This window comes from Acomys minous (assembly GCF_964271855.1).
Source record: "Acomys minous genome assembly, chromosome: 12".
In the NCBI taxonomy this organism is placed as follows: domain Eukaryota; kingdom Metazoa; phylum Chordata; class Mammalia; order Rodentia; family Muridae; genus Acomys; species Acomys minous.
This window is the reverse complement of record NC_140493.1, coordinates 99,669,306-99,681,867: the sequence shown is the minus strand read 5'-3', so window position 1 is coordinate 99,681,867 and position 12,562 is coordinate 99,669,306. Positions and strand designations below refer to the sequence as shown.

General features: G+C 44.9%; 1 protein-coding gene across 6 annotated transcripts in view; it reads right to left on the bottom strand.

Annotated features, from left to right (window-relative positions):
- HELZ (helicase with zinc finger) overlaps positions 1–12,562 on the bottom strand; it is a 140,828-nt gene that overhangs the window by 49,242 nt on the left and 79,024 nt on the right. For all 6 annotated transcript variants that reach the window (XM_084748496.1, XM_084748495.1, XM_084748494.1 and 3 more), the window contains 3 exons: positions 10,459–10,577; positions 9,440–9,585; positions 7,471–7,618 (listed from right to left, as the gene is read on the bottom strand). In XM_084748496.1, coding sequence (XP_084604622.1) covers positions 7,471–7,618; positions 9,440–9,585; positions 10,459–10,577 — 413 coding nt within the window. The remainder of the gene's footprint in view (positions 1–7,470; positions 7,619–9,439; positions 9,586–10,458; positions 10,578–12,562) is intronic.

Below are 12,562 nucleotides of genomic sequence, written 5' to 3'. Positions count from 1 at the left end.
TGGAGCTTGCACCCTGTTCCCAACGCCTATGGCACAGGGGAGATCTGAGTAAGACAGAAGGAAAGAAGACCCGCCATAGACAGGCAGACACCGGAAGACCTGACTGACCAACTCAGCTGCCCTCTGGCCCAGACTCAGCGCTTCCAGTTGGTCTACCTGAATATCTACTCCGTCTACGAGCTGCCGGAGCATGTGCAGGAGGACATCATCACCACTGAGGATGAAAACCTGAGTGAGGCATGGCTGTGACTGAAGCTGGCACCCAACACGGGACCACAGAGCAGCTCTCAGGAACCTAAAAGACCCATGGAGGCTCCCAGGGGAGACAGGACAGCAGCAGAGGAGTCTGTAGAATGCACAGTGTCCCCAGAAAAATGGGAGAAGGCCAAGTCCTATGAGATGACACTTTTAAAAGGTAGACTCACAAAATTGGGGGGCAAGACAGCAGGACAGAGCCACATGCACAAGGGAGAATGGTGAAACTACATACACAGTGCCGAAGATTATGGGAGCAGAGACCATATTAATGTCTGTGGTCTGTGCTGAGGCCAGAGGCTGTGTGGATGGATGGCCATGGTCTGTGCTGCCACTGGAGTCCGTGTTCATGTCCATGGCCCAAGCTGATACCGAGGACCATGGCAGTATCCATGGTCTGTGCTACCACCTGAAACCGTGCGGAAGTCCATGACCCACGCTGCCACGGACTGTAAAGGAAGGGCAAGGAAACTTCCTTTTGCAGTGGTACTGATGACTGCAGACTCACAGTTGAGACTAAGAGGCATAGGATTCTGTGACAAACTCTCTCCTCCACCTCCACCCCACTTCCCCAAAGAGAAACAATCTAGTCAGGAAGCCATTGAGGAGAACTCTTAAATTTGTGATAAGGATGCGGAAGTGTAGGTCTCCAAAATTGATGGCTCCTGGAGAGAGAGGTGGGGACAACAGCGCTCAGCTTTCTCTAAGGGGCTGGCTACTGGGAGGCACCATGCTCCAGTGAGTCTATGAGCAACATAAATTGGACTTGCTGGGTTTTTTTTTCTTCTTTTGTTTTTAGGGAGATCACAAGGATGGAGGGTGGACCTAGGAAGGCTGAGAAGTGAATGTAATCAGGGTGCATTATGTGAAATTCCCAAATAGTCAATAAAAACATTAAGTTAAAAAAGCAAAGACCACAGAAGAGTGCAGTCCTTCACAGGACAGAGTCCTATGCTGTGCACATTCACCAGCCAGGGAGCATCAGTGGGTCCGACATCTTTGCTCAAGCGCAGAAGATTCTTACTGGAGGCTGGAGAGACGGCTCAGCAGTTACAGGGCTGTCTTGTCCTCCTGACAGCTGAGTTTGGCTCCCAGCAGCCATGTGGGGTGGCTGACAAACACCTGGAAGTCACTCCAGCTGCAGGGGATCTAAAGCTCCTTCTGGCTCCCCAGGCATTTATACTCACGCGTACATATCTACACTCTGACACATATTAAAAATAACTTTTAACTGGGCAGTGGAGGCTCACACCTTTAATACCAGCCCTTCAGAGGGAGAGGCAAGTGGAGCTCTGAGTTCCAAGTTCATGGTCAGCCTGGTCTACAGAGTGAGTTACAAAATAGCCAGAGCTACACAGAAAACCCTGTCTTTAAAAACTAAATTTAGGGCTGGAGAGTTGGCTAAGTGGTTAAGCGCACCGTCTGCTCTTCCAAAGGACCCGGGTTCGATTCCCAGCACCCACATGGCAGCTCACAACTGTCTGTAACTCCAAGATCTGACACCCTCACACCAATGCACATAAATTAAAAATTAAATAAAAACTAAAATTTAAAAAATTAAATAAATAAATAAATGTTAAGAACAAAAAGAAACCTTTACAAACTGGCAGTGCTTATCACAAGTGGAGCAATTCATGCCCCCAAAAATTGAAAGTAAGATAATTGAGATGGAAAATCTACTGGCAGGACCTGACAGACCCAGCCCGATGGAAGGACTCAGCAAACACAAAGACAGATCAGAGTGTACAACTTATAAGGAAAACTCATAAGGAAAAACTGCCAACAGGACGTCATCAAGCTCCAACATGTGCCACTGCTTAGAGAAAATCAGATGGATAGAAGAAAAAACACATTAAACATATTCAGAGAAAATCAGCAGGAAGGCTTCTGAAAAAAATTAAAATTACAGGGGCCCTAGACCCAGCTTCTGCTTCGGAGCTACAGCCAAGAGAATCCACGTCAGCTTGCCAGAGGAGCCAGCACACCTGCTGCATCACTGCACTGTTCCCAGCTAGCTAGGGAACCAGCCAGGCGTCCACGGATGGGCAAATGGAGAAACAAAGTGTGAGACGAATATACACAAAAAGTGGAGTTTTACTCGGCCATCAGAAGGGGAAAAATTATGCTACGGTTTCATTTTTGGTTTTGGGCAGGAAAATGGATGAACTAAAACATCATATTGAGTTGAAATAAGTCAACCACACAAAGACAATAGCATATGTTATCTCTCACATGTAAAATTTAGGGGGAGAAAAAAAGGATGTGGGTGTAAAAGATAAGAAATGGGACAGGAAGAATAAACATCATCAAAGTACTTGATAGACACGTATGAAAATGCCATACTGAAGCCCGTTACTCTTTACAGCTAATGTATGCTAATAAAATGCTCAAGGAAGTCATGATGGCACCGGCAGCAGCAGGAGCAGCAGCAGCAGCAGCGGAGGCAGCACACACCTTTAACCCCAGCACTTCAGAGGCAGAGGCAGGCGGATCTCTAAGTTTGAGGCCAGCCTGGTCTACAGAGTGGGTTTCAGAACAGCCAGGGCTACACAGAGAAACCCTGTCTTCTATCTGATGAAAAACACATATAAACACAACGAACTTCAAATAAGATAAATACACCCAGATGTGCATGCACCCAGACATATCACAGCCAAAATGCTCAAAGTCAAAAATGAAATCTTTAAAACAAGAAAGAAAACCAACCATATTTACAAAGGAACCATAAGAAGATAAACACATTAACTCCTCATCAGATGAAAATAGAGGCCAAAAAGAGAAGAGGGGTTGTGTGTGTGTGTGTGGGGGGGGGGGTGACCAATAATCTTACATCCAGCAGAACTTTCAAAACTGAGGCAAAATGAAGACATTTCCAGACAAACACCACCTAAGGGAATTCCCTGCTAGCAGAATAACTGGCCAGAAACACAAAGGACAGTCTTCAGCCTAAAACCAAATGTCACCACACAGCAATGCGAATCCATAGAGTGTGACCCTGATCCTTACAAAAGACAGAACACAGCTGTTTCTTTTCCTGCCTCCTCTCAACTGATTTAAAGAGCAACTGTATAAATAATGTCAAGCTACAACACATAGAAATACACTATGGGTGACAGTGAGCACAAAAGAGGCAGGTGGATAGTTATGCCAGCTGACCACACAAACCATGGGGAGGGTGAAGCAAGCACAAACACTCAATGGGAATATTCATATAAGTAAGTATGTGGCTCAATGGGAATATTCATATAGGTAAGTATGTGGCTCAGTGGGAATATTCATATAGGTAAGTATGTGGCTCAGTGAGAATATTCACATAGGTAGGTGTGTAGCTCAATGGTAGAGCATGTACCTAGCATGGTCAATATCATGGATCTCCCCACAAAAGACAAAGGCTAACATAATAAACTCTGTATGTTTGTCCTTTTTCTTCTCTTGGAACGGTTAAAATACACACACACACACACACACACACACACACACACACACACCGTATCATCCAACTTATTAAACAATTGACACAATATGTATAAATCTAAAAGCTGAAAAGGAAAGGATGGATATGGAAATATGTAGGAGTTTTTCCATATCACTGAAATTTAGTTAGATAAATATCAAATAGATTTTGATTAGATATATACTATTGGCCCTAGAGACAGCATTAAACAACTAAATATATAATGCATGCAAGTCTACATATACAAATACAGTTTAGATGAAATTTTCCCATCTGGGCTGATAACGATCCCCACAAGATCCACAGACTGTCTAACAAAACCAAACACCAGCACCAAGTGCAAGAAGTCCTCTTTTGAGCTACTAGTCAAGGCTGTCTGAGAGACTCCCAATACAATATGTAGGCTTCAGCTGTTAGCCCCGAGGGTTAGGACAAATCCTTGCTGCTACAAAAACCATGCACTTTGAACACAGGACCCAGAGGGCCGAGCTGGACCAGACCTGAGACCTCTTGTCTGAGGACTAACTCTCATGGTACAAGAAAGCACCCGTGAGCTCCGAAAGGAGGACAGGAACCACCAGTCTGACCCACTTTATGAGCCGTGACGACTGGCATGCCATGCCAGCCACACGGGTACAGCACTGGCACACATGACAGCCTCACGGGTACAGCACTGGCACACATGACAGCCTCACGGGTACAGCACTGGCACACATGACAGCCTCACGGGTACAGCACTGGCACACATGACAGCCTTATGGGTACAGCACTGGCACACATGACGGCATCACGGGTACAGCACTGACACACATGACGGCCTCTCGGATACAGCACTGGCACACATGACGGCCTCACGGGTACAGCACTGGCACACATGACGGCCTCACGGGTACAGCACTGACACACATGACGGCCTCACTGGTACAGCACTGGCATACATGCCAGCCTCACGGGTACAGCACTGGCACACATGCCAGCCTCACAGGTACAGCACTGGCACACATGCCAGCCTCACGGGTACAGCACTGGCACACATGACAGCCTCACAGGTACAGCACTGGCACACATGACAGCCTCACGGGTACAGCACTGGCACAAATGACAGCTCAGGGCTACAGCACTGGCACACATGACAGCCTCACGGGTACAGCACTGGCACACATGACAGCCTCACGGGTACAGCACTGGCACACATGACAGCTCAGGGGTACAGCACTGGCACACATGACAGCCTCACGGGTACAGCATTGGCACACATGACAGCCTCACAGGTACAGCACTGACACACATGCCATGACAGCCTCACGGGTACAGCACTGGCACACATGACAGCTCAGGGGTACAGCACTGACACACATGACAGCCTCACGGGTACAGCACTGGCACACATGACAGCCTCACGGGTACAGCACTGGCACACATGACAGCCTCACGGGTACAGCATTGGCACACATGCCTTGGCAATAGCCAACAGCTCTAGAACTGGATTAAGATCCACTCAACAAGAGAGAAGTCAGTCCTGGTACTGGAAATCTAGCCACCTACCCTGGACTAAAGCTGCAATCAACACTTTACTAATCCAGCATAATCCCCAGCTCCATTCTAAAATGTATCCTTATGTCCACATACAAGTGTACCTCCCATCCTTAATCAAGGAAACTTCTCACCACTACAGAAAACCACAGCTGACCAATATGCAGAGTTGCAGAGCCCAGGGCCCACTGGTACCTACCCACAGCACAGCTCCTGAGCCTAAGGCTCAGGGACCACTGCGGAACAGGGGGTGGAAAGTCTGTAAGCGCCAGAGGAATAGGAAGTTTGCTGTGAGATTTTTGTCTCCTAAAATGTCCAAGAAGCTAATCCATAAAGCCCCACCAACATGACTGCCTAAACATGACCTGAGCAAGGGTAATACCAATGGACATGCCAGCATGGACAGGGAAGCTCACTGACCTCCATCCTCGGCAAAGAACTATAGAGAACCGAGGGGTGCTGAGAGCTAGAGAAATGAATAGTCCTCCTGGTTATCAACACCAGATGGTCAGCCCAAAACCATGCAGAGAAGTAACACTATACAGACCAAGAAGGCTGTACCCACATATTTAGGGTTGTATTGTTATATATAAAAATTAAGAAAAAAGAGGCCATGGATTTCAAAGAGAGTGAGGAGATATACGGAAGAGTTAGTGGGAGGAAAAAGAAGAAGAAAATTATATAGTTAATAACCTAAAAAATAGAAGATATAAGTAAAAATAATAATAGTAAAATAAGAAAATACATTAAAAGCCAAATACATGCATATACATATAAATAAAATAATTAAAGAAAGGTCAAGCATGGTAGTCCATGATTTTGATCCCAGCACTCAGGAGGCAAAGGCAAGCAAATCTCTGTGAATTCAAGGCCAGCCTAGTCTACAAAGTAAGTTCCAGGACAGCCAGGGAGACCATTTTAAAACAAAGTCTACCCTGTAATGCAGGGATATGAATATGATCAAAATATATTATATATGTATATAAAATGTCATTAATTATTATATAATTAATATATGCTCTAAATTTTTCCCTTGGGATTCAGCTGCAGTAAACCAGAACCTGGTTTTGTGCCCATGAAGAGTCCCTGGGCAATGTACCCCAACATTTTTGACAGCAGTAATCTTAGAACTGAACAACCATACCCTGGTTAAGTTCAAAGTCACTTGAAATTTCTCTAAAGTTACATGCTTAATATTTAAAGGTCACAAAAATGTTGTCTAATTTTTTCCAAATACTCTGAGTAAAACTGGCAGTCCAGGAAAGTTGCATACACACACCCTGCTTGGAGCATACTTAAAGACTTACCACATGAGGACTGCAGAACCTTCTGGGCTTTAGGGCCTGCATGTTACTCTCTCTCAGCCCTCCCACCTCTACCATGACCAACTTCCAGGCCAGCGGCTACTAGCCTGGGTGCAGGGAAACCGCACAGCCACCATCAGTCTTGCAAATTTAAAGAAAGGTTTACCTGTTGCTAAAATTAAATGGCAAAGACTAATGAAAACGTCAGGCTACTTTGCTTGGGGCTAGGGTCTGAGCAAGTGGCCCTGATGGCTTTCTTGCATTGAATTCCAACTATAACCCTCTGATCAATTCTTAAAGGGACATATGAGTTCCTCTTTTGTAACAAAAGCCATTTCTTTGTAAATACAATGGGTTTGAGAATAGAAATGCCAGTCCCTAAAGATGATCACACACTTCCTTCACTTCCTAAAGCCCTCGGACAGCTGCAGCCTTAACCAGAGGCTTCACAGCCTGCTACCCCTAAAGGCTTCCTTGTGTGTTGCCTCCTGCCTGGCCTGACCCTTTAGGACACCACGTTCTCTCTGGAAACCAGAAACTGGGAGAGAGAACCATGAAGCATCTGATGAGACCATCAAGTTAATGCTGGCGACTGTGTGGTCTGATTCTGCGATCCAAGCCTTCCTCATTAAAAGTGATATCTCCTTTGAGTATAAGCAAGGATTCATCTGCTTTAGACTTGAATCTGCTGTATTCAGAATATGTTGGCTTTTCTTAACAAAGATGTGTTTTCTATTTTAACCCTACTACAAAAAGAAAACCAAAATTTTTGTTTCTTGTAGATACATCTTAATTAATAAACATAAAATTGACTCAGTTTTCTTGTAAAAGAGATAAACATATAAACAGTCAATTCTGAATCCGAAATAAATGCTCAACAGAATCAGACCAAGAAAATATTAAAATCAGCATGCACTAAGGTACCTCTGCATTGTTGTAAAAGGCTGTGCTATTTTTTTCTTGTACATCTTCCCCTCGTGCTGTAAAAAATGTTAGTGGGTAAAAGTCCTTGTGTGCTGGCTGCTTTCCACTGGCCATCAGTTTACCCTCGTAGAAAAGCTCAGAGGTATAGCTGCAGAGAAAAAAAGAACAAGGGACTGTGTCAGCCAAATTAATTTCACCTACACAAAAACCCACTCAATTCTAATTTATGCCCGCAACTGATTGTTATCCAAACACTGAACACTTGTGATGCCAATAATTTCCTAAAAATAATGACAGTGGTAATAGAGAAGGTCCTATAACACCATTGTTAAATGTATTGACTTTGTAAAAAATGAAACCAGAATACAAGAAAATGACGAGCGTTCACTACTAACTGAACATTCTACTCTGTGAGAAACCTCCCTATGCTGGATTTTCTTAGCTAACACATAATCCCGGTCATGTGGTTCATACAGCACCATGTCTCACCTAACAACTTCCTGGTCAACAATGGACCCCGTGGCCTACAGCAGAGTTGAAAGACTCCAAGCACAGCTACCACACAGCACCAAGAGCTTTGTGTGTCAGTGGCGATGCCGGTGGAGACCAGCCCACAAGCAACAAGACACACAGCATGTCCTGTTCCAAATCACTGCACTGTTGCTGTACGTCCCTCCTGTATGTTAGTATTTCAGAGCGTACCCTTCCACCCATGAAAACACTCCTGTGAGCGCTGTCATGTCATACAAGTCGCCTCATACATCTGTTTCCATGAGACCAAGTTAGGGACTGACAACAATGTTTAGGTCTGTGAAACGTGTTCTATATAATTCACACAACAACAAAATTCTAATGACAGTTCTCAGACTGCACCCATGAGTGACAGTACATGCAAATGCAAAAATACACAGAGTTGGATACAATGCTCTGACTGCAGTCTTCAACTTTGCTGAAAAACATGCTGTCTGGTACTGAAGTCATCACAAACTACAAATGGATGACAACCGTGAAAGAGGAATGGCAGTGTGAGATGGCGACACAACATAATCTATGCAGCTACTTCCAGAGAGATCTAGAAATGGTTTCCACAGGCATGACAGCGCCAGTAGAACTAAACTGTATGAAGCTTTTACAGAGCTTGTTTCAGGCAATGCTCTCCTTCAGCTGGATGCTGGTCACAGACCCATCACCCAGCTGTCACGTGGGACATGAATCTTACACATGTTGTACTGTGTTTAAGAGGATTCTTTTTAAAACTTGGTATCAGAGGTTTTTCCCCTTGCATTTCTTTTCTTTTTTAAAAAATAGATTACACGGGCTGGAGAGGTGGCTCAGAGGTTAAGAGCACTGGCTGTTCTTCCAGAGGTCCTGAGTTCAGTTCCCAGCAACCACATGGTGGCTCACAACCATCTATAATGTGGTCTGATGCCCTCTTCTGACCTGTAAGTGTACATGCAGGCAGAGCACTGTATACATAATAATAAATAAATATATATATATTAAAAAAAAATAGATTACACAGGTATGTAACTTTTCATATAGATTATGTATTAATTAATAGACAAACCCATCATGACCAGTAAAGCCTGCAGGTATAGTACTCAAGCTGTCTTATTTCTTATTAAGAATCACAGCTCTGGATTTTGAGGTGTTCTTCTAAAAACACAAAGTTAGGCATCATCTATAACAGCCCACAGGCCGTGTGAGCAGGAGGGGACAGTGTCTGTTACACAGTCCACGGGCCGTGTGAGCAGGAGGGGACAGTGTCTGTAACAGCCCACGGGCCGTGTGAGCAGGAGGGGACAGTGTAACAGCCCACAGGCCGTGTGAGCAGGAGGGGACAGTGTAACAGCCCACAGGCCGTGTGAGCAGGAGGGGACAGTGTAACAGCCCACGGGCCGTGTGAGCAGGAGGGGACAGTGTAACAGCCCACGGGCCGTGTGAGCAGGAGGGGACAGCTCACACCTACTTGATGATAGCTTCATGGGAGCGGTAGTTCTCACAGAGGAGGATCCTGCACGGGAACTCGGCAGGGTAATGCTCGTAGAGTCGGTCAAGTAGTGAGACGTGAAGGCTCCTCTCCCTGGCAAACTCGCTGTAAACAAAAGGACTGAGCTGTAATAGACAAACATACAAAAAAAATTTAACCAGATACACGGACAGTATTTTGAAGCTACTTATACACTAAAATTTCTTAGGTAATTAACATGCTGAATGCTGGAGCAAGCCAAAACCATAAAAATAATCACTCATATTTCCACAACCATTTTACTAATACAAGGAGCTAGATTAAAACCCCTGCTTCTCGGTATACGGCAGCCAGAGTCTAGAGTTCCTATAGCTGTGCAGAGCCCTCCCACATGACGGCCTTCTCATTTAAAGAGCATAAACCAGTTATTTAACTAAAACCAGTCAACTGCTTAGTACTAGTGCTGAAGTCATTGCTGACTACAAACGGATGCCAACCGTGAAAGACGAAAGGCATGTGAGATGGCAACAAAATATAATCTACACGGAATATAAGCTCTGCTTCCAGAGAGCTCTAGAAATGGTGTGCACAGGCATAACAGAGCCAACAGTACTAGATCATATAAACTCAGGGCTGGTGAGATGGCTCAACGGTAAAGGTGCTTGCCGTCAAACACCAAAGGCTGTTTTGAGGCTAGCCTGGGCTACACAGTAAAACTCTGTCTCAACGAATAAGTAAACAAATGAAAAAAACAAATAAAACTAAGACATAAGATATATATGACTATGATGAATAATCAATTTTTATTAATAATAATAATAACCATCATCATCATCAATAATTTTTTTCCATAATGAAATCTACTACTCTATGTGCTAGACTTAAAATTTAACTTTAAAGGTGCTAGAGCGATGGTTTGGAGGCAAAGAGCACTCAAGGGTACTCAGCTGGTATTTTGGAAAATAGAACATTAAACACCAAAATATAATGCGCAAGACAGTGACTAAGATGTCACCTACCTGCATATGATCACCAGCCAAAACGATCCGTGTGTTTTTAGTTGCTAAGGCTAGAGGCATAATAGTCTCGCACTCCATGGCCTGGGCAGCTTCATCCAGCAGAATGTGCGTGAAAACCCCTGGAAGGCAGAAAGTGAAGAAGACATCACAGCAGCACAGCAGCATCGCCTCCTGCTCCGCTAAGGAAAGCTTCTTCTGTTAATCCAGTCATGAGTTCCCTGAGGTCATCCTCGATCTAGACAATCAGCTTAAAACAGGATTGTTTTGAAAAGCTTAGTGACTGGAGAGAGCAGCTTAGAAGCCAATGTACTGCCCCAGTACCGGACCTGAGCGCGCTTCCCAGCACCCATGTGGGGTAGCTCACCACTACTTTCAACTCCAGGGTTCTGACACCTTCTGGACTCTGTGGCCAACTTCACCTACACATCTACACACATGTACATGGAGTACGAAAAATAGAATCAGTGTAATATTTTTTAAAAGAAAAGGTTAAAAAGAATTAACTATCTGTTTTCTTAACAATGTTTTCAGGAACTGCATAAATCATGGAATTGTTGCCCACTACTTAAGTTAGAAAAAGGCAACTGTGGGGCCTGGAGAGATGGCTCAGTGGTTAAGAGCACTTGACTGCTCTTCCAGAGGTCCTGAGTTCAATTCCCAGCACCCACATGGTGACTCACAACCATCTACAATGGGATCTGGTGCCCTCTTCTGGCCTGCAGGTGTACATGCAGGCAGAACATTGTATATACAATAATAAATAAATCAAAAAAAAAAAAAAAAAGAGGGCCAGACATGGTGGCACACACCTTTAATCCCAGCACTTGGAAAGCAGAGGCAGGTGAATTAATGTGAGCTCAAGGCCAGCCTGGTCTACAAAGCGAGTCTGGGATAGCCAGGACTGCAAGACAAACCCTGTCTCAAAAACAAAAGATGGGGGAAGAGGAAAGGAGGAAGGCAAGGAGGGAGGGAGGGAGGGAGGAAGAGAAAGAGAGAAAGAGGAAGAGACAGAAGGAAGGAAGGAAGGAAGGAAGGAAGGAAGGAAGGCAGGCAGGCAATTGCTTTTTCTAAAGCTGCCTCCTAGGACTCAGGAGGCAGAGGCATGCAGATCTGAGTTCACAACCAGCCTGGTCTATAGAGTAAGTTCCAGGACAGCCAGAAATTGTCTTGTCTCAAGAAAATGACATAGAAGAAGAAAGTAAAGAAAGAAAGGGGGAGGAAAGGCAAGGCAACTGGAACTAATTAACTGACTTAGTATGAGTCTTAGTTCTGTTAACTGTGAGATAATCGCCACAGGGTTGATGTGGGAATGAAATGAAATAAGATGTAACAGCGCCCAGAACACCAGACCTAGGAAGCTCCACTCCAGGCCCCGCCCCTCCAAGCCCCTCCCCTCTCACCAAGCTGCAGCATCTAACTTTCTGTCTGCATGACAAGCTCGCAAGGTAGCAGGATCAAGTGAGGAGGAGGAGCGTGGCTGGATAATCATTCCCAAACTGACCTTTCAAAGAGCCTTGTTTGCAATGATGCTGGCACTGTGTGGTGAACTTGGAAACACATCCTGGGACTGCCCTCACAGCCAGGTAAGAGCTGTAGGCACGGAGAGGAAGTCTCTTCCCATGAGGGGCCTTCCTTTGTACCCAGGCTAGTCACCTCTCCCAACGATTCTGAGACCTTATTATAATTAAACTTTGCCTCAATAAGGAAAGAAAAAGGTTGGCTGCCATACCCTCATTTAGAATAAATGGAACATTTTATCTTATGGTTCCTAAACCACAGAGGCTCCAGGTGTCTACCCTGGGCCAAGTGCCAGGATACAGGTGAAGGAACAGTCTCTGTCTCCCAGCAACTCAGATGTTCAGGAGAATGTGTCACTGGCTTTAGAGGCAATTCCAGTGGGAGATGGGAAAGCAATGCTCAGTGTTAACAATTACAGGAGAAGCAAAGAAAACCCAGCAAAAGTACCTACTAAAGCGACACGACTGTCTTCTCAAGGTCAAGTCCTACCATGTGCACCACAACTTGCCCTCTTAGGTTTGTGAACTCATGTGAATTAGATTGAGCTGGGTATGGCAGCACACATTTGTAAGCTAGCACTGGAGGG